This window comes from Theropithecus gelada, chromosome 8 (assembly GCF_003255815.1).
Source record: "Theropithecus gelada isolate Dixy chromosome 8, Tgel_1.0, whole genome shotgun sequence".
Taxonomy (NCBI): Eukaryota; Metazoa; Chordata; class Mammalia; order Primates; family Cercopithecidae; genus Theropithecus; species Theropithecus gelada.
Genome location: NC_037676.1, coordinates 96,173,240 through 96,200,827, shown reverse-complemented (window position 1 = coordinate 96,200,827; position 27,588 = coordinate 96,173,240). Strand labels below are relative to the sequence as shown.

At 39.5% G+C, this 27,588-nt stretch overlaps 1 protein-coding gene across 4 annotated transcripts in view; it reads right to left on the bottom strand.

Annotated features, from left to right (window-relative positions):
- Positions 1 to 13,934: 13,934 nt before the first annotated feature.
- Positions 13,935 to 27,588, bottom strand: part of TMEM67 (transmembrane protein 67) — a 67,194-nt gene continuing 53,540 nt past the window's right edge. For 3 of the 4 annotated variants that reach the window (XM_025395181.1, XM_025395183.1, XM_025395182.1), the window contains 5 exons: positions 23,881 to 23,997; positions 23,672 to 23,776; positions 22,944 to 23,046; positions 17,742 to 17,884; positions 15,048 to 16,794 (listed from right to left, as the gene is read on the bottom strand). In XM_025395181.1, coding sequence (XP_025250966.1) covers positions 16,714 to 16,794; positions 17,742 to 17,884; positions 22,944 to 23,046; positions 23,672 to 23,776; positions 23,881 to 23,997 — 549 coding nt within the window. In that variant the 3' untranslated portion in view covers positions 15,048 to 16,713. Of the gene's footprint in view, positions 14,179 to 15,047; positions 16,795 to 17,741; positions 17,885 to 22,943; positions 23,047 to 23,671; positions 23,777 to 23,880; positions 23,998 to 27,588 lie in introns of those variants that run through there. The other variant, XR_003120914.1, reaches the window with a different exon arrangement.

Here is a 27,588-nt window from a genome sequence, read left to right as displayed (position 1 = left end):
CCAATTAGCTGGGACTACAGGTGCCTGCCACCACGCCAGGCTAATTTTTTTGTATTTTTAGTAGAGACGGGGTTTCACCGCGTTAGCCAAGATGGTCTTGATCTCCTGACCTCGTGATCCACCCGCCTCGGCCTCCCAAAGTGCTGGGAGAATTTTTAAATTTTTTATTTATGTATTTTTTGAGATGGAGTTTCACTCTGTCGCCCAGGCTGGAGTGCAGTGGCGCAATCTCGGCTCACTGCAACCTCTGCCTCCCAGGTTCAAGCGATTCTCCCGCCTCAGCCTCCAGAGTAGCTGGGATGACAGGTGCCTGCCACCACACTCAGCTAATTTTTGTATTTTTAGTAGAGACGGGGTTTCATCACGTTGGCCAGGCTGGTCTCAAACTCCTGACCTCAAGTAATCTGCTGCCTTGGCCTCCCAAAGTGCTGGGATTACAGGCGTAAGCCACCACACCCGGCCCAATTGCTGTTTTAAAAAGAAATGTCTGAAGTTGCTTTCACATTCTGGAAGGTGGAATAAACAAGTCTGCTCTTTTGCTTGAGAAATACCTAGAGGGGTCTTTTGATTATAGAAGGTGGTCTCTCCAAGGCATATTCTGGAAAAAGGGGATTCTGGCAGATAACTAAATTGTACTGTAAGTAGAGAGATGGTGGAGTTGCAGTGCTAAAATGAGGGGTGGCTGTATCAATGGAAGTGACTTTAGCTCTTTCCTGTAGCCTCCATTGGAGCCCCTACCCAATCCAAGTAACATACAATCTAAGTAAAAATAGTGTGCTTCAAAGCAAAGCAGACTTTGAGGTAAGACCTCTAGCCCCAGTTCCCAATCAGGCTGTTCTTGCTGAGCTCCTTCTTCTGTATAGAGAGTTTCTGAGTCTCTGCTGGCGAAGGAGAAAGGTACAGGAACCCTGGGGACTCCAAGAAGATGATACAGAGGAATGAGGGTAGAGAGGAAAGTCGGCCCTAGGAGCACAGCAGCAGGCAAGGCCCTAAAAGGACGGATAGTAATGTAAATTTCCTGTGCTGGAGAGTTGACTAAAGGACTTGGAGGATGGCAAGACCTGATGTACAGCTTGAAGTTGTTTTCCAAGCAGTGCCCCTCTCCATCACCCCTGACTTTCAGCAAAGGTTAAAATATGCAATTGTCTAATGTTAATGGTGCTTCAGAGAATGAAGGAAACGGAATCCGTGTAGGGGATTCACCCAATGAGGTGAAGTGGTAGAAGTAAGAACAATAGCTGCAGGGCAAGATGAGAAACGGGAATTCAGCAGAACCTTTCAGAGAGAGATTACTTGAAGAACAGAAGCCAGCCTTCTGCACACTCTGCTCCTCTGCTGTGACGTCCACCGCACACACAGGCTAACAAGCACACGTACATGCACACATGCACATGCACACAAGCACATGAATGCACTCATGCACACCCTCCCAGGAATCCTGAGAACCCTGGAAGGAGGCAGGGCTTCTCACAATATTTGGTTTGGGAACTGGATACTCACCATTTCATTTGGATATTACACGACAGAGTATTCTCAATAGATTGGAAGATTGGCGAATGGCTTTCATTTGACTGTAAATGACAGAAAAAATAGTCCCGTTATATTAGTAATATTAAACCATCAACAGCTGTTATTTTTCTTCAAAAGAGAGTCAAAATGTCCATTGTAATAGAAATCATTTGTCCAATTGTTGGCAAAATGTTCAACAAGTTCTATGTTTTAATCTCTTGCTTCATCAGCTGAGCTAAATGCACACCTTGTACTCACATGTGCTTGTTAACCTGGCCATTCTTTCATTCTCAAGGCCCCCTGTCTTCCCTGGGCCTTTTCTAAGATAACTTAAACTTAAGGGGGCTCAAAGAAAGGCCTGGTCGACTCACATGGGTTGTCTCCTCTTACTTGGCACAGTGATTTTAAAACTGGAAATGATTTTAGTGCTGGGTGCTTTCTATGCTCCCCCTGTGGTGTGTGTGAAAGTGGGGGCACTGAACATGTGAGTGTAACAGGAGTGAATATTCCAGATGTGCTGCGGGTCTCAAGGACCTGGCTTCACCTGGATTTACTCTGTTAGTGTCCATGATCATCACAAGCTGAGGAAGGTCCAGACCTCACGCTACTGTCACCTAAAATCAAAATACGAGATCATGAAATGATTGTGTGAAGGCAGAACTTTCTTGGATTATTCATGGAAATACGTGGGCAAATGCCTTTTGTGTATGACAATTATAACAAGAATTCCTGCCAGGGAGAGCTTGGCCTGTGTTAGGAAAATACCATCCTGCCTGAGGTAAAAACGGTCTACAGAAGCTGGGCTTGGCTTGTTATATTATAAGAAGCTCCTGGGTGAACCCAGAGGGAGGGTCTAAGTGTGGATAAAATGATACTCAGTGTGCTTTTTCTTATTCTCTTACAACAATCAACACACAAGATTTCTGTGATCAAATGTCTGGGAGTTTCTCCCCAACAAGCAATCAGTTCTGCAGCAGACACCAACCTGGCGCGACAGTTCAATTTTGACACTATCTGTCTGGAGATAGTGTCAGATCCCACAGGTTGAAGGCTCAGTCCCCAGGATCAGCCCAGCTCCCAGATACCAGTCACATGTCAGGGCCTCCAGAAGTCCTGACAGACTGGCTTCAATTTGGGATTGCTACAACCACTCTTTGGGTTGGGTTAATTTGCTAGAGTGGCTCACAGAACTCAGGGAAACACATTGACCAGTTTGTTATAAAGGATATTACAAAGGATACAGATATATGTAGAGTGAGGTATGGCGGGAGGGGTGCAGGGCTTCCACAGGCACTCCACCCTCCAGTTATCTCCTGTGCTCAGCCATTCGGAAATTCCCCAAATGCTGTCCTCTTGGGCTTTTTATGGAGACGTCCTTGGATAGACATGATTGACAACCATGTAGAAATGTGTTTGGACAAAAGGATATGATCTCATGCTCATAGACTGAGTGGGGAGACCCAGCAAAGCCTGTCTGTTCAGGTTCTCCTTGGCTTCTCTGTGCAGCGCTCCTTCCTCCAGGTTATGGGGCAGGACCCCTTCTGAAATGGGAGTCTTACGGCCTGCAATCACACAAGGTAGCTCAGGGAATTTATGGTCAGCTCCAAGACGGAAAAGTAGGGGAAGATTCCTGTCTTGGGGAGAGAAAGAAGGGTGGGGGAAGGTCAGAGAAAGATTCTATTTTCTAAAGCCTGATTCTGAGGCCTAAAGTGCCCCCCCAAGATTATAACAAAATACTGTAACAAGGGCTATGGGAGTTATGAGCCAGGAACTGTGGATGAAAAAATATATATATTTATACATTTATAAAAATTTTAATATATATATATTATATTTATATATATTTATGCTTTTATATAAATTTTTATATATTTATTTATATATTATTATATTTATATATAAATATATATGTATATATTTTCATCCACTATATATTAAAAATACCATAGAGAGAAGGGGAGAGAAGAAGAGAGAGAGGAAGAAAGGGAGAGAGGAGATGTTGTGCTGTTTCATAATGGGACCTCTTGAATCCTCAGAAAGTTAAAAAAAAAATCACAGAATGCTTGGTGAGACTGCATTTCTTGTGGGAACCATAGAGGAACTGAGGAGCCAACCAGCTCTAAGCCTACGTGATCACAGGGAGCAGAGGCCCCTGGCTGCATTTGAGGGATATGGCCATGCTTAGAGGGAGTTAGAGGAGTAGACCCAGTGAGCAGGAGTGGAGGTGCTGTAGCAAGTGTTAGTGCTTGGGAAGTGAACATGGCTCATTAGTGAAAAGATACACACACACACACACACACACACACAGCACCGATAAAGGAAATCTCCTGATTTTGAGGAAAGACTTGAGTGAGAGAGCTCAAGGAAGTAGTTTGTTCTGTCCATCTGGGACATACGGTGACAAATCCTTACAGGAAGAAGAAAACTATGCCTATTTCTGCCCTTGAATGGAGTGCAGGCATTCCTGGAAACTGCGACAGGTGTACTACTACAAAGAAGAGTCTATTTTCCCCCTGGGACAATGGTTATAACAGAGTGGCATCCTGACCAATAACTCAGCATCACATAAGCCATAAATAGAACCAACTGCATGTCACAAAAGCAAAGTATTAACTTATATAATTACCTCAAATTGTAAAATTATTTCTTAATTTCTATAAAATAGGCATAAATGTAATGTACACATAATGTTACAAGAGACTCCAATATGCTATAAAATGAATAACCATAAAAACAACTAGTGTTAACATGAATATAACATGAAATGTTATAATAAAAATGAACTAAACACTTGACTAACGATACTTTTGTTTGCATTCTTAGCAGTTAAATATAGTTTTATGGCCCAACATATAGGTATAATCTTAAAAGGGCTATTCAAGAAAGTGAGTTAATACTTTTTTTTTTTTTTTTGAGACAGGGTCTTGCTCTGTCACCCAAGCTGGAATGCTGTCGTGTGATCTCAGCTCACTGCAACCTCTGCCTCCCAGGTTCAAGCGATTCTCCTGCCTCAGCCTCCCAAGTAGCTGGATGTTGGTCAGCCTGGTCTTGAACTCTTGACCTCAAGCAATCCACCCACCTTGGCCTCCCAAAGTGTTGGGATTACAAGCGTGAGCCACTGCCCCTGGCCTCTTTTCTCTTGATAAGTGTTCCCGAAATAAGCAGTGCTGTTTGAAGTCAGTCAATTAATCAAAAGTTCCTTAAGACACATGGTAAATACTTACTACTTGTTTGTTGCTCTTGTTGTTGTTGAGGGTGATGATGATGATGGTGGTGATGGTGGTGGTGACTTCTCCAAAAACACTTCATGGCATATAGCTACATGTTCTTTTAAGAGGTAGGACCTTCTGGAGGGTATCAAGTGAAATAAGTTCATACTATGGTGTACCTGACATGGAACAAGTGGGGAGCAGTGGTTTGGAGGTACTTTATGAGTCAGGATTGCATTAAGCTGCATGGAATAGAGACCTGTCTGTAAATAGGGCTTTGTCCTTCCCAATAACAAGAAGTGGATGCAGCCTGGGACTGGCACAGCTGCTCAAGATAGTGGTCAAAGACCCAGCTTCTCTACCCGCCTACTGTACATCCTCACGCTCCTGCATATCCAGGCATCATGAACACATTCCAGGCAGGAAGACAGAAGAAGGACAAAAAGTGTGTACCAGCATATCTATTCCTTTTTTTTTTTTTTTTTTTTTGAGACAGAGTCTCGCTGTGTCGCCCAGGCTGGAGTGCAGTGGCGCGATCTCAGCTCACTGCAAGCTCCGCCTCCAGGGCTCACGCCATTCTCCTGCCTCAGCCTCCCGAGTAGCTGGGACCACAGGCATCCGCCGCCATGCCTGGCTAATTTTTTTGTATTTTTAGTAGAGACGGGGTTTCACCGTGTTAGCCAAGATGGTCTCGATCTCCTGACTTCGTGATCCGCCCGCCTCGGCCTCCCAAAGTGCTGGGATTACAGGCGTGAACCACCGTGCCCGGCCATTTATTCCTTTTTATGAGGAAATCAATAGCCTTCTCAGATGCCTCATCAGCAGACTTCTCCTTGCCTCTCATTGGCCACCATGAAACAGGGCTTCTTAGCCACAATGGAAACTAAGAAGATTCCATCCCAAATGAAACCAGTGTTCCATAGTTAAAAAAAAAAAAGAAGAAGAAGGGGAGCCAGGCACCGTGGCTCATGCCTGTAATCTCAACACTTTGGGAGCTGAGGCGGGAAGATTGCTTGAGCACAGGGGTTCAAGACCAGCCTGGGCCACACAGTGGGATCCTCATCTCTACAAAAAATACAAAAATTAGGCAGGCAAAAAATTAGGCAAAAAATATCAAAACAAACAAACAAACAAACAAAAACAGAAAGAAAGAACAAATACAAAAATTAGGCAGGCGTGGTGGCACATGCCTGTAGTCCCAGCTACTCAGGAGGCTGAGGCAGGAGGATCACTTGCCAACCGCCCAGGCTGAGCCTGGCAGGCTGCAGCTGCAGTGAGCTATGATTGCACCACTGCACTCCAGCCTGGATGACAGAGTGAGACTCTGTCTCTTTTTTAAAAAATAAAATAAAATAAAATGAAGAAGGGGAGAATGGATATTCCACAGGCAACTATCAATATCCTCCTACAGGTTGATTTATTTTGAGGTAATAATTCAGGGCTTTGCTGCAGCATAATTCATACTATGAGTCATGTTTAAATGGCAAGGTCATAACAATTTTTTCGCATATGTTGTCTGAGTTTAAACTGCTGTACTTTTTATAAATTCTGCCATGCTCACCTTCTCAAGATTATTATCTGCCATTTAAAAATATATAAAACTGGCCGGGCATGGTGGCTCATGTCTATAATCCCAGCACTCTGGGAGGCTGAGGTGGGCGGATACCTGAGGTCAGGAGTTTGAGACCAGCCTGGTCAATATGGTGAAACTTTGTCTGTACTAAAAATACAAAAAATTAGCTGGGTGTGGTGGCATGCACCTGTAATCTCAGCTACTTGGGAGGCTGAGGCAGGAGAATCGCTTGAGCCTGGGAGGCAGAGGTTGCAGTGAGCTGAGATTGCGCCATTGCACTCCAGCCTTGGTGACAAGAGCGATACTCCATCTCAAAAAATAATAATAAATAAAAATAAAAATATACAAAACTAAATTTTAGGATAAATGACATGTCCAAGAACAAGTGGGCTCTAATGAACATGAATCATCTTCATCCAGCATTTTACATGTAGAACATTATCAATTGCAGATCATGACATTAGAGAAAGAAGAGGACTTAGAGATCATTGGACTTATAAATGAAACAGAAGCCTAGAAAGTGTACCTGATTTAGCCAAGGTCTAGTTATCAACAGAGATAAGACTAAAACCTAAACTTTAGAACTTCCAGTTCAGTGTACTTTCCACTACCCAATTAAATATATATCTAACTTTGGAGCCCATTTCTTTTGGGAGGAAGAAGAATTGAGTCACACAGCTTTCACTTTATCCCCATCATTTCAGATTCTTTTCTAACCCACTTACTTACAGAGTCCCTCAAGACCTGAATAACAATGCTTGTTACTTAATGACTTACTGAACACATCATTATGGAATAAGTTATACTTCCCAAAATAGTACAACTATATAAATGAGTCTATTATGATCCGGTTATTCTGCCTGTAAGGCAGTTAGCTTTAAGGTTTCTTATTTCAGTTCTCAGAGCTCACCATCACAGGAGGCCAAATAGGCAGCCTCCTTCGATGTTGTAATTTTGTATGGGAAGGCTTTATGTGTACACCCAAATGGTCAATTGGGAAAAGATGGTGCAATCCATGTGGTCTATCCCTCCCTCAAGAGAGATAACTCCTTTCAGCATCCCTGTCTCATTTCCATAATGCATATGCAGAAGGATGTAAATGTCAGGAAGCCACTATTATTTGAGCAGCTCTAAATTATCTAAAAATTCTTCCCTCTTGCGCTGAAATTCACCATTTCATAGCTTTCATTCATTGAGCCTAGTTCTGCACCTGGGAGCTATATGGATATCAGCTGCTTCTTCTATGGGACAAATATTTGAAGAATACCATCATGGTTCTGGTTCATTTTTTCTCCAGTTCCTTCTATTATGCATGGGCATCTCAGCATCCTTCATCATCCTGATCACCACCCTCCCAATAAAATCCAATTATCAAAGTACTGATACCCAGACACGTTCAGAACCAGAAACAATATCATGAATAAGGTTTGAATAGCACCCAATAGGGCCATTTCCTCCTTTATTTTGGACACTCAATTAATGTGGCCTTAAATTACATTAACAATCTCATCCCAGTGTTGTTCCATATTGAGCCTGTGGTCAGTTGAAACTGTTATTGTTTTTTCTGGAGCACTGTCCTTGCACCAGCTCTCCTTCTCTGGAATGTTGTACCTATACTCCCCTCAGGCATACCACAGAAGCGGTCAAATAAGTAAATGTGTCACATGAATTTGTTTTGTGGCTGTCAAAATAATAATTCAGTCAAAATGACATACTGTATTCGTTGTATGCTGACCTATTCCAGGCACTGTGCTAACAACTGTACTTCTATTATCTCCCTCAATCCTTATGACAACCCTTTCGAAGCAGATATTATCCAGGTTGACAGACAAAGAAGAGGCTCATAGGCTGGGTGCGGTGGCTCATGCCTATGATCCCAGCACTGTGGGAGGCCAACGTGGGTGGATCATTTGTGGTCAGGAGTTTGAGACCAGCCTGGCCAACATGGTAAAACCCCGTCTCTATTAAAAACACAAAAATTAGCTGGGTATGGTGGCGCATGCCCGTTAATCCCCGCTACTCGAGAGGCCGAGGTGGGAGAATTGCTTGAACCTGGGAGGCGGAGGTTGCAGGGAGTTGAGATCGTGCCACTGCACTCCAGCCTGGGCAACAGAGTGAGACCCTATCTCAAAACAAACAAACAAACAAACAAAAACAACAACAAAAAAAGAGACTCATAGAGGTGGGAGAGTTTGCTTATGATCATATGCAAAGGAAATAGAGAAGTTGGGAAATCAAAGCCAGGCCTGTCAGAATTCAAAGTCTTTGCTCTTAGCTATAATTCTACTGTGCCTCTTTATCCTTAGCATACAGGAAAAAAAAAAGTGATTGAATGATGGCTCTTCCTGCAGTTTTATAACCAAGGAGAGCAGACAGAATAAGAGGAATGGGTTTGGAGTTCCATTTTGTTTAGATTACAGGACAGATACTCTTGGGCGTAAAACCTTATAGCCTTTTACTCTCTGGGAGTTAAAGCTAAAGTGTTCTAGTCATTTACAGAAATATTTAAAATGTCAATTTAATGAGTCTCCCTGGCAGCTGGCATGGTTGTGCTCATGTGATACAAAGTAGCTAAAAAAATATATAGAAAGGCATCTAAATTCTTATTAAAATATCAAAAATCAAAGCACCATGCAAACACTGGCCACGATTATCTCCAATCAGCTGGCTTGAGTTTCAAAGCTCAATAAGTGACATAAGAGGAAAAAGAGCTCTATGATTCATTTTAAAATCTTTTTTTTAAAGCCCTGGTCTGCTACCAGCTGTCCCTTAACTCCTCACAATGAGAGCAGCTGCAAAAGAAAACTGCCAACATGAAAACATGATCAGAATAATAGCTGACCCCAGCAAGGAGCAGACCTTTCCCAAACAGGATTAGATCACTGACTTTGGCTTTGTGTTCTGAGCTTGGTCTGTCACCCTTCTAGGTAACAATCCTTTGAAACTGTGTGTAATGACGGCTTTGAGAGAGGTTCCAAAAAATGAGAACTGTTCAGTGGATTGAACGACATTCAGCTAGCTAAAAGAAAAGGACAAAATCTTGTTCTGTTTGCTGTAATGGGGAAGACTGAAAACCCGAAATTAAACGGAATAAGGCACTTAGTTTTTTTCTTACTTTGAAACTATATTCTTAACTCTAAATAAATCCCTTTTTGAATCTGGTCAATTCTGTCAAATGGTCAATCTAGACCCTCTGTAGACAAGGATACCCCCACATCAGGGCCTTTGCACATGCTGTTCCTTCTATCTGGAAAATTTCAAACTCATTACCATCCTATAGTCCTCGCTAGCTACTGCTCTTGCTTTGTCTCAGTTAAAGTATCCCCTCCACAGGCCTTTCCAGACTACCCAAACTATCATAAGTATGCTAGTTTTATGTTCTTGTACCCTACAGATGGATAGTGCTCTATAGTAGGCAAAATAACGCCCTCACACACCCCCACCCACCCACCAAAAAAAAACAAAATCCATATCCTAATCCCCAGAGCCTATAAATATGTTACCTTACACAGCAAAGGGGACTTCACCAATGTGATTAAGCTAAGGATCTTGAGATGGGAAAATTATCCTGAATTATCCAGTGGGCCCAATGTAATCACAGAAGTCCTTGCAAGTCAAAGAGGGGGTCTTCCTTAGAGCCTCCAGAAGAAACCCAGCCAGGCTGACAAGTTGATTTCAGTGCAGTGAAACCCATTTCAGACTTCTGCCACCCAGAATTGTAAGATACTACTTTTATGTTGCTTTAAGTCACTCAATTGTGGTAATTTGTTACAGCAGCAATAGGATAAGAACACAGTACTTACTGTGCTTTTATTAATTTGTTGTTCTGTCTTTTCTGTTTAACTATAAGCTCTGTAAAAGTAAAGGCAAGGTCTTATCTACCTCCAAATCCTTAGCACCTAGTGTCCCATTGGGGACATTGTATATAGAAAAAGGGCGTTATATACTTTTGATAAGAGTTTGATTTTTAAAGAGATTTTAATGTAATATGTATTTCATTAAAATGAAGGAAGATTCTCGAATCATTAGATAATTTGTTCTTAAATTTTTTCTGAAGCATGACCTGTTTTGTGACCCTATTCCCTAGGAGATGGATGAAAGTATATCATCTCTAATTTTAGCATTCAATTCCCTAACCTGGGTTTTAAAAACTCAGCACTAGATTTAGAATGCACTGTAGTCATCTGAGCTGCCCAGCACTCTGGTGCAGTAAAGGGAGAGACGACAGAAGTTAGGAGGCGGACAAGGAGTGAAGTGGAGGACAGGGAGAATGGCGTTCCTCTTGCCTCCGCCATCCTGTGAGCACACCTACCTGTGAGCTACAGTCAGAAGGGCCCCAGCCCGGTCCTGAAAAGCTTACTGTGCGCTCCGCTGCCATCTGCTGTCAGCCATGGGTTTGGTTAAATACAAACTGCAAAGGCTTCAGGTCTTCCTGTCTTTAAGATTCAGGATAGTCCAACCAAAAGTTACAGATTAACGCGAATCCCCTCACTTTACATAGTAAACGGTATGAAAGTTCTTCTGCTCCACACATTCTTGCCCACACATGGGATTTTAAGTTTTTAACTTTCAGCCATTTTGTTGGTTTTGTAGTGGTATCACATGGTTTTATTTTGCCTTCTTATGACTAACAAAGTTGAGCACTTTTCACAGGTCTTTATTGGTCATTTGGAAACCTTCTTTGGAGGGATGGCTGCTTAAGTCTTGCTCATTTTTCTATTGTGTTGCCTGTCTTCCTTATTGATTTGATGAGTTCTTTATTCAGGACAGGAGTGCTTTGTCCAATCTGTTTGCAATTTGTTTTTCTCATATCGAGGTTTGTCTTTTCATTCTTATAATGGGGTCTTCTGATGCACAGTGTTCCTGATTTTAATGTAAATTCCAAATTTACACATATAAATTTATAAAAGTATAATTTAATGCAAATTGTAAAGTCCAATTTACAAATCTTTTATTTTATGGTTCATCTTTTTTGGGTCTTATTTTGAGACAGACAGGGTCTCACTCTGTCACCCAGGCTGGAGTTCAGTGATGCGATCTCGGTTCACTACAACCTCCACATCCCTGGGCTCAAGTGATCCTCCCTCCTGAGTAGCTGGGACTACAGGCACATGCCACCATGCCTGGCTAAGTTTTTGTATTTTTGGTACAGACAGGGTTTCACCATGTTGCCCAAGTTCTCTTGAACTCCTGAGATCAAGTGATCCACCCACCTCGGCCTCCCAAGGTGCTGGGATTACAGGCATGAGCCACCGTGCCCAGCCTTTTTGGGATCTTAAGAAATTTTGGCAGGCTAGGTGCAGTGGCTCACGCACAGGTGTGTAATCCTAGTCCTTTGGGAGACTGAGGCTGGAGGATCGCTTGAGGCCAGGAGTCTGAGTCCAGCCCGGGCAACATAATGAGACTCTGTCTCTACAAAAAAATTTAAAATTATCCAAGCAGGGAGGCATGTGCCTGTAATCCCAAGTACTCTGGAGACTGAGGTGCGAGGATTGTTTGACCCTGGGAGGTCAAGTCTACAGTGAGCCATGATTGTGCCACTGCACTCAAACCTGGGCAACAGAGTGACCCTGTCTCAAAACAAAACAAAAAACTAAAAGACCTACATGAAAGTCATGAATATATTCCCCTTTTATCTTCTAGAAACTTTACCATTTACCCTTTCACATTTAGATTTAGCATCTACCTGAAAGTGATTTTTGTGTAAGTATGACATAGGGGCATGCGTTTTTTCCACTGGGATATTCAATGGCACATCTATAAACACCTTTCCCTTGCTGCACTGCATGCTACCCTTGTCATGTGTGTATATACATATCCACACACCTGTGGACTTCTTCCTGGACCTCATTCTACTGATCATCTGTGATTATTTATTTATCCTTGGGCCACAGCCATGTATTCCTTGTAATGATAATAACTACAATGGAAGCAATAATTATTATAAAAATAACAGAAGCAGTTATTTTTTAAAACCCACAGACAACTGTGTGGTAGGCAGTTTGTCTACCGCTACTTCTAGCACACTCAGTAAGGAGACAGTGTCTTAATGTAGTCTCTAGTGGGTCTAATCTGGGTCTCTCTTTCTGCAGTAAATATTAATGGGCACTACTACTACTATTACTACTACATAGCTTATATTCACATAGCATTTACTACGTGCCAGGCACTTTTCTAAGCACTGTACACAATAACTCATTTAATCTTCCCAATACGTCTTTGAGGTAGGTGCTATTTATCTCTTTTACAGATGAGAAAATTTAATCATGACTTGCTCAAATTGCCCGGCCAGTAAGTGATGCAGCCAGGACTTGAACACAGGCCAGTCTGGCTCCAGGGTCTGTGCTCTCAACTACTACCCTTGGTGCGTCTCTTATGGGCAGTGGGGCAATGTATTTTCTTGCAAACCACAACATGCAGCCAGGCAACAGAGAGCAAGAGCACTTATCTCCAACTTGGTTAAACATTCCATGCAAGTGATGGAGATGTGGCCCAACATAAAAACCTTTAATGATGTGACTCCTGTTTTCCTTTCCAACCTCATCACCCTCCAAAGCCTCCAAACATACTGTTCTGTGTTCTTTTATGTAGTGATGAGTGAGGAATGACAAGGGGAGACAGGAAAAAGTTTCTTACACTCACAGGTCCTAGAAACAGATGGCGCGGCACACCATGCACAGCCACAGGGGAAAGCGCCAGTCAGGAGGCGGGAGCACCAGGAGCCAGGGGAGAGCCTGGGCGCTTAGTGGAGTTTCTGAGGAAATGGTAAGGCAGGGCGGGGTCAACAGTTTGGGATCGGCTCGTTGGAATAATTTCAGTGTGCTGTAAACTACAGAGGTAGTCCCTAGTTGCCTGTTACCTGGCCCTGGGATGATTTAAGGAAGAGGAACATTGCCTCCTGGGGTTGCAGGGTCACAGAGGAGGTGTGGCTCAGGGCTATAGTTCGTAAATCAAAGGTATGCTCCCACCTGAGTCCTTTGCTGTCTAGAAGAATTGGGGACCCCCAGGAGGGGCAATCACTCCCCAGAAGGGAAGTTTCTTAAAATGACAAAACATCTTATACAGTTTTTAAAATATAAGTAGTACATGTACTCTGTATTCAAACTGCCCGTAGTGCCCCAAACTGCCATGTGCTGCTTTGTCTCTGAGCGCATACTGTTCCATGCTTTGGTTGCATTTTTGTTTGTTTGTTTGTTTGTTTGCTTGTCTTAAAATCTTAGATCAAATCCGCTTCTCTGAGGTCAAAGCCCTGATGACCCAGAAGTACAGTTAAGAGCTTTCCTTACATCACACCACGGAACTGCAGCACGTTTCATATTGCTGTCATTATTGGTTATTTTACCTGTTTCTCCTACTAATTATAAGACCCTTCTGAGGTGCTGGGAGTGGGAAGAGGTAGAAACATTGTTGGAATGAATGAGCAAATGAAAAAAACTCTCCCTCCCAGAGACAATACTACACTCTTCCTGTTCTCTCCACCCTCTGTCATGAACTGTGTCTCCCACAGGGGTGTTTTCTCCTTTTATGTTTTACGTGTATCGCTGACTTCTATCTGGGCCTCTTCCTGGTGGAGCTGGGGGTGGCTGAGGAAGAAGGTGGGCTCAGAATTTTCATTGGTCAGTTATTGAGATCAGTAATCTGAGTTTTAATATCATATTATTAATTTATTAGCAATATAAAAATATACTTTGGGGCAGATATTTTAAACTAAAAATAAAAATTCCAGCATTCGTATTTACTCAACGTTAAAATCACATTTTAAGAAACTAATCCTGGCCAGGTGTAGTGGCTCACACCTGTAATCCCAGCACTTTTGGAGGCCGAGGTGGGTGAATCTCTTGATCAGGAGTTCAAGACCAGCCTGAGCAGCATGGTGAACCCTTGTCTCTACAAAAAATCCACAAATAATTAGCTGGGTGTGGTGGCGCACACCTGTTGTTCCAGCTACTTGGGAGGCTGAGGTGGAGGACTGCTTGAGCCTAGGAGGTGGAGGTTACAGTGGGCTAAAATCGTGCCACTGCATTCCAACCTGGGTGACAAGAGGGAGACCCCATCTCTCTCTCTCTCTCTCACACACACACACATGAAACTAAGCCTTACAATAAGTGGTAAGCAAAAAATATTATTTTCATTGTAGAGATGTAGAATGAAGCTCAATGATGGCAAATTACTTTGTTCAAGATACCAAAGTTTGTAAGTGACAGGCAAAATTCTAATTTGAATCCAAGTTCTGTTGCTAAATTTGGAGGATTTTCCATTAAGCCGCACTGCTCACTGCTCCTTGACATATATTTGTTTCCCCTCAGCTTTTATTTGTCACTATTTACAAAAAAGATACATGCTTCACGCTTGCAAGCGCTGAGTTAATGATCATTTTGAATGTTCCTCAATGTAGGTAATCAGCAAAGCCTTCTGAAAAGGCAGTTAGGATAGCAATGCCAGAGAAGCAAGCATTTACAAATCTCCCATAACAGAGACACTGGTCTACAGAAGTATTTTAGGGCCCTGTACATTTCTAAGGAGCACACAAAGTACACAACAGCTTATAAAGAACCTCTCTAGGTTTTGTTTCATTATGAAATGATGAAGAGACATCAAATGTTTCTAGAAAATCAGTAAAATCAGGGATATAAGATTCAAAGTACAGTGATTAGGTACTACAGAAATAGACAAAGGGTAATGAATCTAGTGAATAATTATGCACATGATCAGGAAATGTAAATTGTGACAATGTGAACAAAGGAGTCGACAGTGTATGAAAATCTGAACACATTTTTATGCATCTAACCAAAATAAAAATATCATACAAAATTAATTTAGAATGATTTTAAATGTTTTCTCTGTTTTAATTTATCAGCAAGTAAGCCAATTGATCCTTTATTGTGAAATTTAATACTTAAAAACATTTGCACTAAAATTAACTTCTTCTATGTTGAATGATGGTTGAATTTCTTTCATACGTTTCTGACTGAGTGGTTTTAAAAATCCATGCCAGTACATGTATTTATCTCTGCAGCTTTTATAAAGGCATTCCTGTACTGTGATCCTTCAGAAATTGCACTTTCAAAGACTTCCTTTTCAGTCATCCTCAAGATTCAGGGAAATGTAAAAGATTCAACTTTGGCAATGGCTGGGACCTCTGCCCCAATAATGCTATATTCCTAAATGCTATTCCGTGAGATATACATTAATGAAATAGAAAACAGAAACACCAAATGTTTTAGTATATATTTTCAACTGAGAAAATATAAACAATATTTATACAGTATTCCATTTTAAGTATTTACACAGCATTAACACAGAAAGCAGTGAGAAACATGATACATTTACAGTTTTTTGTTTTTGTTTTTTTCTGAGACAGGGTCTTGTTCTGTCGTCCAGGCTGTAGTGCAGTGGTGCTATCTGGCTCACTGCAGCCTCCACCTCCTGGTTTCAAGCAATTCTTGTTCCTCAGCCTCCCAAGTAGCTGGGATTACAGGCCACCACATCCAACTAATTTTTGTATTTTTTTGTAGATATGGGGTTTTGCCATGTTGGCCAGGCTGGTCTTGAACTCCTGACTTGAAGTGATCCACCCGCCTTGGCCTTCCACAGTGTTGGGATTACAGGCATGAGCCACAGCACCCAGCCTTACTGTTTGCTATTTACAATCTTTAAACATAATTGAAAAGCAAAACTTTGGAAGATAACTCTTAAAATATTAAGTAATTAAAATATATAAAAAATGATATTGGGAAAAATGTCACATATGATAACTTAATAAATGTAAACTATATTAGAAATGCAAATATATTGCATGGAAAGAGCATACTGACCTAATACAGGTATACAAAGGAATGAAAAGATATCATTTCATGAGATGCATATCAATCCAACAGTGAATTAATCCACTGCCAACTAAGGTAAGCAATTAGAATAAGGCAAATTGAATCAGCAATAATACAATTTAAAATTTCTAAGTAAACTTGAAAATATCTTTCAACATTTATTTAACCACAAGCACACAAAACATGAAAATATCAAACTGAAAACTAGTCTTAAACTTGGAATTGAATTACTTTGTCAATGTGAGAAAATTCAGGCAGCTGTCAGTTTATAAAATAATCCACAGAGAAAATTGATGGGGACTGTTTTAATTATCATTAAAAAGTATTATGCTGAAAGCAACATTTAGATTTTTTTTTTGGCCTCACTGTCAGTGTTAATTTATTATTTACTGCATTAAATACCACACACAATGGGAAAACAATATTTTCTGTTTTATCACATTATATATTCCAAATTATAAAAATAAATCTTTCTGCAAATAAAAAACAAAAACAGAATAGTTTGCATTAAAAGTTTTTAAAATATGGCAAACTAACCTGATATCATGACATTTTTTTGGCCATGATTATACTGAGTCTTTATTTATTCAGGAAGTTAAATCAAAAATCTTTGATCCACCAATGTTTTGGACACCAAATTCTTTTGTCCTACTGTATTACGGATATATCTAAAAATCTGGAAAATTAAAATAATTCAGAATGAAAAGAAATATAAACAAAATTAAATATGCACATCAGTTAAAACATCTAGATTAAATTAGCTAATTCTCTCAACTATTTTCATGTATCAGGCATCTGAATCCCATGGTGATACACAAAATTATTTCAAGATGATAATTTTGTTCATAGTTTCAAAGCAATGTATGTTCCCATTTAGAGTAAATTCTTATGAATTAATAACACAAATTCTCTCATGTTCACAGGGATACATTTAAAAATATTTAGAAAGGCAACTTTCTTCTAAGTCTAAAACTAAGGAAACATCAAAAGAATCTACTCGCTAGGGAGATAATTTCTGCACAATTCTAGATCACTGTCAAGGACTAATAAATTGCATCTTACTCATATATACTTCTTTGACATAGTGGAGAATATTTAGCTGATAATAACACCATTTCAAGAACAGATTTGCCATTTCTTGAAATCTCTATTTCAGGGTCCACACTCATACACAAAGTTGCTTTTCATCTACACTGGTAGACGAGGTGTCAAAGCTGCAGGCTAAAGGGGGCTTCCCTTTGGTGCTGAGCCCTGAGCTAGCTCTCCAGTGCCTGTTTTTTTGTTACTTAACATCTGGTGGAGAGGGTGGATGGGACTCTAATTACTGCTCACTTGTAGCATCTAGGAGACTAGTAGTTAAATGTCTTCCTATAGGATTCCTCTTCCATGTATAATCAAGCAACTGATGCCCTCCACTAGACCTCAGTATTTCATTGACCCTAAAGGACAGAGTACAGTTGGTTGAAATGTTATTCCTCCTTTTGGTGGGGTTAGTCATATTCTAAACCTTTACAAAATTGTAGTAAAAGTAGACATTGTTACTCTCTGCTATGAAAATATCTACTTCTAACATATTTCTCTCAAGAAAATGAAGGGAAATGTAGAAAAATTTTTAAAATTTACCTCTTGTTGTAGATATGTAAGGAAGGATGCTAAAATAAAATTTTGGCAAGCCAAATCCACAACACAGAAGAACAGCAGATCAAAAATAAGAAGGGTAGCTTCATTTCCATAATACAGGACACTGCTGAAAGAATAACCTTCATCTATTAAAAAAGTTTAGAAAATATAAATTAGAAATTTAAAAAAGGAACAAGTCTGTGATAAATTTCTGGTGACAAAATCTGGATATTTAAAAATAGCACATTAGAAACATACTATATACAATAATTCATGGCTTACACAAAAATAAACAAAATAATTAAATTAAAAATAAACAAAAATTTTAAGATTTGCTCATCTAAAAGAGGTTAGTTAAAAAACTCATAACACCTCCTATAAAGCAGTTTTAACATTAGGACCAATGGTTGGTAACTGCTAGTAGTGTAAGTTTCAAAGACCAGTTAATAAATAGCCTTTCTCTATTTCTTTATGTAACTAAAAGCTAAATTAATCTTACAAACATTCCCTAAGATAGAGTATATTAGAGAAAAAACCCAGCAAGGCACAGAATAGTACACAGTGTTCAAGAGTTCAATAATTTATTTCAAATAGTCCCCTTAAGGTTTTGCTCTAAGTTCTCTTCTCACTCCACCAGCGGGTTTCATCCTTATTGGGATGTGAACACCCTTTTAAAAAGATTATGATGAGGCCGGGCACAGTGTCTCATGCCTGTAATTCCAGCACTCTGGGAGGCTGAGGCAGGACGACTGCTTGAGGCCAGGAGTTCAAGACCAGCCTAGGCAACATAGTGAGACTCCATCTCTACCAAAAAAAAAGAAAAAGGATCTGGTGGTGCACACCTGTAGTCTTAGCTATTTGGGAGACTGAGATGGGAGGAGTGCATGAACCCAGGAGTCTGAGGTTATAGAGAGCTATTAATATGATTGCACCACTGCACTCTAGCCTGGGCAACAGAGCAAAAACCTGTCTCTAAACAAACAAACAAACAAAAAACTACAAAAGCCTGATGAAAGCTAAAGACTCTTCCACCAGGAAAAAAAAAAAACAAAAAAAACAAAAAAAACTATACATATACAAGTCTTGCCAACAATTTCAGGGAAATCCAGAAAACCACTGAAGCAGCCCAGGGATACCCAGTTAGGAACATCTGCTTTATACAAGGGGGCATCTGGAGTGCTGGTAATGTTCTCTCTTGAAAGGGTACTAGTTACAGGGGTATATTCAGTTTGTGAAAATTCACTGACCTATAAGTTATATCCTTACAAAATATGCACATTATACTTGCATATATAATCTTAAAAATAAACCTGTTTTACATACTGTCTCTTGGTGATTTTCTACTAACACTGCTCCAGCAATGACTTCATATGATAGCAACTCCTCAATTTATTGTGTGCTTCTACTTTCTCCTATGACCTGGTCCCTTATATTTAATGCCTACTGGATACTTCTTCCTAGATGTCCTAAAGTACCTCAAGATGCAACATACTGAAAACTAAATTCATCCTCTTTCCCTCAAAACCTGGTCCTCCTTCTGTATTGCCTCTGTTATTGAAAGGCACCACCACCCACTTAGTCACACAGCGAGAAGTCTGGATAATTTTTGACTAGTCTTTTCCCTTAACATTTCTGGCAATCCTTTCTTCTCTAGCCCCACTGCTACTGCCTTAGCTCATAGTCTCATCACCTCTTGATGAGGACGAAGATAGTGAGGCCAGGAGCGGTGGCTCACACCTGTAATCCCACTTTGGGAGGCTGAGGTGGGCAGGTCACTTGAGGTCAGGAGTTCGAGGCCAGCCTGGCCAATATGGTGAAACTCCATCTTTACCAAAAACACAAAAATTAGCCAGGTGTGGTGGCAGGCACCTGTAATTCCAGCTACTTGAGTAGCTGAGGCAGGAGAATTGCTTGAACCTGGGAGGCAGAGGTTGCAGTGAGCCAAGATTGCGCCACTGCACTCCAGCCTGGACAACAGAGCGAAACTCCATCTCCAAAAAAAAAAAAAAGAAGAAGAAGATAGAGAGATGGAAGAACACAGTTAGAAAGAGGAGGAAGATAGGAGTAAGAGGAAGGAAGACTGAAGGAGAAAGGAAGAAAAAAAGCAGGAAGAAAGAAGGTGACTATTGTATTATTAAAAATAATAGGGCCAGGCGTGGTGGCTCACGCCTGTAATCCCAGCACTTTGGGAGGCCGAGGCGGGCAGATCACCTGAGGTCACGAGTTCAAGACCAGCCTGGCCAACATGGTGAAAACCCGCCTCTACTAAAAATACAAAAATTAGCCAGGTGTGGTGGCACACGCCTGTAATCCCAGCTACTTGGGAGGCTGAGGCAGGAGAATCACTTGAACCTGGGAGGCGGAGGTTGCAGTGTGCCAAGATCACACCACTGCGCTCCAGCCTGGGCAACAAGAGTGAAACTCCATCTCAAAAAAAAATAATAATAATAATAATAATAACATTTCCTTTTCTGAGTGCCTGTCCATAACAGATACTTCACTGGGTTCTTTATATTAACACATAATAACTCCAAAAAACTTTTAGAGGATTGTAACCAATTTTACAAAGAAGGCATTAAAGTTCAGAAAGGCTAAGCAAGTTTCTCAAAGTTCACAAAGCCAGTAAATGGTAGAGTCAGGTTTTGAATCCAAGACCAGAAGACTTTGAAAGCTACAATATTTTTGTTTGTCTGTTTTTGTTTTACAGAGACAGGGTCTTGCTCTGCCACCCAGGCTATAGTGCTACGGCATGATCATAACTCACTGCAGCCTTGAACTGCTCAAGTGACCGCCTGCCTTGGTCTCCCAAAGGGCTGGTATTACAGGTGTGAGCCACTATGCCCTGGAGGAAAGCTATAATCCTAATGTCTAAACTATGCTATTACAATTTTGCATCTATTTAAACTCAACTTGTAACCTACTAACAGAGTAATTCTCCAATTTACAAATCAGATCTGCTTAGCACCCTTCAGTGATATATCCATGTTCATTAGCAGTGGTTTCTTTTTCTTTTCTTTTCTTTTTTTTTTTTTTACAGACAGAGTTTTGCTCTTGTTGCCCAGGCTGGAGTGCAATGGCGCGATCTCAGCTCACCACAACCTCCGCCTCCTGGGTTCAAGCAATTCTCCTGCCTCAGCCTCCCAAGTAGCTGGGATTACAGGTATGCACCGCCACTCCTGGCTAATTTTGTATTTTTAGTAGAGACAGGGTTTCACCATGTTGGCCAGGCTGGTCTTGAACTCCTGACCTCAGGTGATCCGCCTGCCTCGGCCTCCCAAAGTGCTGGGATTACAGGCATGAGCCACCGCACCCGGCCCCATTAGCAGTGGTTTCTAAATCATTTTGATCATGCATCCCTATCAGAATAAGATGTTGAGCATGCAACCCATAATAGATATAATAGAAATATTTTATTAATTACTACTCCATATAAATTTAAAAATAGATTAATGGTGATTAAATTGCAAATTTATACAAATAGACATTTTAATATTTTCTTCTCACGCCTCCATGGATCAACTTATATACATCTTGTGGGGCAAAAAATTTAAAAAAAAATTTTAGAAACAACAGGTTTACAGGATAGAGTGAAACTCCTTAGTGTATCAGGCAAGGCCTTTGTAATTTGGTCTCTGCCTTCTTTATCTTTCAAGTACTCTCTTCCACTGTGTCCCACTTCATATCAGACTTTATAAAGTTTGAAAGTGCATAATGCACTTTGTGCACTGTTTTTGAATCCCCTTTTCCCTGTCTGCATGAATGTCTTTGCCTCCCTCTCTTACCTTAATCCTCTCGGTTGACGAACAGCTACTGAGTTTTTAAAACTCAGTTCAAACTTCTCCATGTTGCCCCTTCTGGCTTTACCTCATATCTGGTTAGATTTTCTATGCTCCCTTCTGTCCCCGGCACAACCTGTGCCTGTACAGACTTCTATGCCAGTACCACCCTCTTTATTCACATGTTTGTCTTCTATAGTCTGTTAAACAAGATACCCAAGGTAGGGATCATTCGTCTGTGTATCTCAGACTGACACAATATCTGGCATGCAATAACATATGGGTAAAGGATATCTAGGTCAGGGCATTGGTTATACCACTTCCATTCTTACTCATACAATACGTCATCAGTCATACTACAAATGACATGTATACTATCTTTTTAATATGAAACCAGGTTTAATCACTATTCCTGTCACAAATATTAGCAATTTTTACAAACTTGGATAAGATAAAAAATTAAGTATTAAAGATTAATCACAAATGTTATTCTTCTTTAAGTGTTTCATATGTTTGGCATTAAACGAACGTTCCAATAAAATCTGAATTTTATTTGTTTTACTATCTTCTCCATGTGGACTGTTGATTCTGAAATTCACCTTTTCTACTTTCTTATAGAATCTTTTATGTGTTTGTTTCCTGCTATATGACATAATAAAATAGAACACAGAAAAGAATTATAATTCATGAGGTTAACTGAGTTCATTGTATTTCCTTTGTTTTTATGTAAAGTTGTTATTATTATTTGAAACAGAGTTTCACTCTTGTTACCCAGGTTGGAGTGCAATGGAGTGAACCCAGCTCACTGCAACCTCCACCTCCCAGGTTCAAGTCATTCTCCTGCCTCAGCCTCCCAAGTAGCTGGGACTATATGTGCCTGCCACCATGCCTGGCTAAATTTTGTATTTTTAGAAAAGACGGGTTTCACCATGTTGGCAGGTTGGTCTGGAACCCCTAACCTCAGGTGATCCACCTGCCTCAGCCTCCCAAAGTGCTGGGATTACAGGTATGAACCAATGCGCCTATCCATAAAATTATTAAATCAAAAGAAAAATATCAGCTGGGCTCGGTCGCTCATGCCTGTAATCCCAGCACTTTGAGAGGCCAAGGTGGGTGGATCACGAGGTCAAGACATCAAGACCATCCTGGTTAACATGGTGAAACCCCGTCTCTAGTGAAAAAAATTAACCGGGCGTGGTGGTGGGTGCCTGTAGTCCCAGCTACTCAGGAGGCTGAGGCAGGAGAACGGCGTGAACCCGGGAGATGGAGCTTGCAGTGAGCTGAGATTGTACCACTGTACTCCAGCCTGGGTGATACAGCGAGACTCCATCTCAAAAAAAAAAAAGAAAAAACGAAAAATATCTACAAGCACTTTTTTCTCAAACTTTGAAAACAGTTATCAAGTTCTACAAAGGGATTTAAAAGATACCATTGTAAAAGATGCTTTTTTCCATTGGTTCCATGAATTCCATTCCAAGAATTCTTTCAAGAAGCAACTTATCTTTTATAAAGTAATCCATTTCCTTATGAACCTAATAAAAAAAGAGACAGCATCATTTCAAAAACAGCAGTGAAATAAATGCTTTGCAATTAATGTAAAATCAGCAGGAGAGAAAATGAAAAATGAACAGTACACAAAGAAAATCTGTTCTTCAAAAAGACTGAATTTACTACACTGAAACCTGTAACAAACTTCTCTATAGGAATGTTTTAAATTTTAAATGCCCTTAGTAGTATTTAGGGCTAGATATACTGAAAATCAATTTATAAAATGCTTTTCAGAAGTACAATCATAGCATAACACAAGGATTTCAATAATGAATAATACAGTAATATTTTGGGAACTGGCTAACAAAATTCCAGTGCAGATATAGTATAAGGGAATCATCATTATGTTAACAGACAAAGAAAATTTCATTTTACTTTTGCATAACCTAACTCTATCCCTAAGCCATAGTTTGTTAATGGCTAGAAATGTCTTTTAAAAATATATTATTCCTAAGTATTGAATGTGACAGACAAAAAAAGGGAAGGTCCTAAGCGGGGGGGTTCTAAGTTTACTGACTTGGTTGACTTGAAGAAATAATTGACATTCCCACTTAACCTTTTAAAAACTGCATTTGATCCCAGCTTAAATATAAATGTTGACATACATACATGGTCAATGAAGGAGCCAAGAAATTTATTCATCATATGATATGCCTTTATACTCTGCTCAAAAGTATTTTCTGATGAACTCAATAGTCTAGCAGGACCATTTTTCTAACGTAAAAAAGAGAAATGAATAAATACAAAGTCTTATGTTCTTGGTATCTAAAAAACATTAAATATTGACAGAATATATCTGAACTGTACTTTATACAAACCCTTATTAGTGTCTCATGAATTCTGTCATAATGTTGTCTCATCTGGTTAGAAATTGCAATCTCAAAAGTCTGACCATCTGTGTTGGGTACCAAACCTCGCTGGCTACACAAATTTTCCTGAAAAGTTAAAGAATTTAAGTTAAGATCAAAATTATAAAAAATTTCCTGCCTCAAAAAGAAAATACAGACTGTTTTTTAGCTGTTATCATGTATTACAAGATTCAGGTGCTAAGTGAAATTCACTGAAATTGTATTTGAGAAACAGATTCTACCATTATCCAAGGTTCCCAGATTTTGCTAATTTCTACTTTATTCTAATTCATACTCCCTTACAGGTCTTTATATCATCTCCTTTGCTCTACTTAAAAAAAAAAGAAAAATACATGTATATTTATCTATAATATCTAAATATATCTATTTATATGTTTATCACATATACATTTATATATTTAAGTAGAGCATATATATATTTTTAGGTAGAGTATATATATTTAAGTAGAGCAAAGGAGATGATATAAAGACTATATATATGTTTATTGTATATTGATATTCTTAGCTTCCCTTATAATGAAGATTATTGCTCTTTTAATGTATGCTGAAAGGTCTTGCTTTGGAGTTAACTAGTTTTATAATTGCAAATGATCTTTTTTGTTTTCTAAACATTTTTGAGATGCTTCCTTAATTAATTCCAATAAAACATAGTGATACATGACCAAACAGTTAATGTTATGAACCAGATATCCATATTCATTTTGGGTTTCCCTGATACAACTTGGATCCTGACAACCACAAATATGTAAAAAATTTTTGATTTGATTGATGCTTCAAGGCTCGACTCAAGTTCTCTGGCCTATATAAAGCCTGTCTACCTACTCCAGAGGTTAATATTTTCCTTCTTTGTCTAAATCTAACCTGAAAACATAATATGGCACTTGGCTTTCTATACAGTTAAAGGGAGAATACATATAGTGAACTTCTTTATTGAAAATTTTTTTTCTTGATTAAAAACATGCATGCCATTGCAGAAAATTTACAAAATAAAGAGAAATACAAAAAAGAAAAGAAAAAAATTACCTAGTCTCAACACCCAGAAATATAGATATATTAAGGAATTTCATTTCCAGTCTTTCGTCTAAGGGATGTACATATAAATAGCATAAAATTGGGATCACAATGACTTCTTTTTCACTTAACGTTATAGCCTGAGCAATTCCTCATGTCATTAAATATTCTATAAAACATGATTTTACCATCTACTTAAGATTTCACCATAAAGGTAAGCCAATTTATTTAATATTCTCCAATTTTTACATACTTTTTCCCTTATAAATAACTCCTGTGATAAAGATCCTGAATGTAAGTAGCTGTTCATATTGTTAATTTTTCCTTGAGTTAACATTCATAAAATCAGTGAATTAAAGATCATGAACATTAAAAAGCTCTTGGTATATACGTTGCCCAAACACTTTCAAGAAGGTCTGCATAAATTCAACCTGCCACCAGTAGCTTTGTGGTTGCCCATTTCACTGTGTCCTTGATGCTATTAAGTATTAGCTTTTCTAAAAAAATTTTGCTAATTTGAAGAGGGGAAAATCATTATTTTTATATTCAGCTCTTTGATTATGAGTTAAAATCTTTTTAGAGGTTTATTAGTATCTATTGGTCATTTTTCCATTGAGATTTTAATTTACTGTTTTCTTAGTGATTTGCATATCTTTCAATATTGTTATCAATATCTTTGTCATATTTATTATAAGTATTTTACTCTAATTTACTACCTTTTATTTATGATTGCTTGATATGTAAATGTACTATATTAATAAAGTAACATCAATTAATATTTTTTTGATGCTTTCTATTCTTTATCCTTAGAATATCATCCTCCAGTCTGAAATATTCTTTTCTAGGTTCTTATGGCTTCATGTTTTACATTTAACTTTTTAATCACAAGGTAATTGCTAATGTTTAATCAAGTGATCCAGTTCAATGTATTAAATAAATTCTTCTCTGAAATGCCACTATCACGTATCAAATTCTTACAAGTCACAGGTATGGCCCTTAATCACTAAATCCTCTTGGTTTTTCTGCTTAAGCACATCCTATTCTCTAAAAAATTTTATTATGGAAGTTTTCCAAATGTACATAGTAGAGAGAACAGTAAACCACTCACTACCTAGCTTCAGCAATTACTAATATTTTATCAATTTTGTTTCATCTATCCTCCCAAATTTTCTTTTTCTTAGAGTATTTTAAAGTAAAACCCAGACCATGTCATTTCATCTGTAAATGCTTTGTATGCATTTCTAATAAGAACTTTAAAATAAATAACTACCATGCCATTTTCATACCTAACAAAATTAGTTATTTCTTAACATTTAGTCCACTAAAAATCTCCCAGATTTTTTAAACAGTTGGTTTGTCTGAATCAGGATCCAAATAAAGTCCACATATTGTATCAGATTGGTTTGTTTTTCAAATCTTTCTTGTAATGTAATAGTTCGTACACTGCCACCATCATCCTTCCTTCTCTTTTCATGCCATTGATTTGTCTGGAGACACTAAGTAATTTATCCTGTGAGGCAGCCTATACCCAGACCTGGCTAATTACTTTCTATGGCGCTATTTAATTTGTCCCTTTATCGCTTGTATTTCCTGTAAACTGGTGATTAGGCTAGAGGGTTGATTATATTCAGGTTCAGTTTTTTAGGCAAAAATACTTCATTGGTGTTATATACTTCCTACTGCATCATGGCAGGAAGTGTATATGTCAGTTATCCTTATTTTTATTTACAGGGCGTCTAAATTACGTCAACCTGATCCCTCATTATAAAGTTCCCTGTCAACAATCACTTAATTGTTTAGCATCCACTGATGATGGCAGATTACATTCATCAATCCATTAGTCGCTGCAAAATGGTAATTTTTCTAACTTAGAATTCCTTCTACTTTCTTCTATAAAGAGAAACTTTCCCTCATGAATTATCTGGTTACTGTGAAATACAGTTCATATAGGAACTACAAGATAAAATTAGATTCTTTGCCTTTGTGGATGTTCAGGGTGAGCTGGTCCCTAGCAATTTTTTTTTTTTTTTTGAGACAGAGTCTCGCTCCGTCGCCCAAGCTGGAGTGCGGTGGTGCGATCTCGGCTCACTGCAAGTTCCACCTCCCGGGTTCAGGCCATTCTGCCTCAGCCTCGTGAGTAGCTGGGACTACAGGCGTCGGCACAATGCCCAGCTAATTTTTTTTGTATTTTTGGTAGAGACGAGGTTTCACTGTGTTAGCCAAGATGGTCTCGATCTCCTGACCTCATGACCCACTCGCCTTGGCCTCCAAAGTGCCGGGATTACAGGCGTGAGCCACCATGCCCGGCAGCCCCTAGCAACTTTCAAAGTGATCAATAGGTCAGGTGCGGTGACTTACGCCTGTAATCCAAGCACTTTAGGAGGCCAAGGTGGGTGGATCACCTGAGGTCAGGATTCAAGACCAGCCTCGCCAACATGGTGAAACCTCGTCTCTACTAAAAATACAAAATTAGCCGGGTGTAGTGGCAGATGCCTGTAGTCCCAGCTGCTCAGGAAGCTGAGACGGGAGGATCACTTGAATCCAGGAGGCAGAGGCTGCAGTGAGCCAAGATTGGGCCACTGCACTCCAGCCTGGGTGACAGAGCAAGACTCCATCTCAAAAAAAAAAAAAAAAGTTATCAATAAA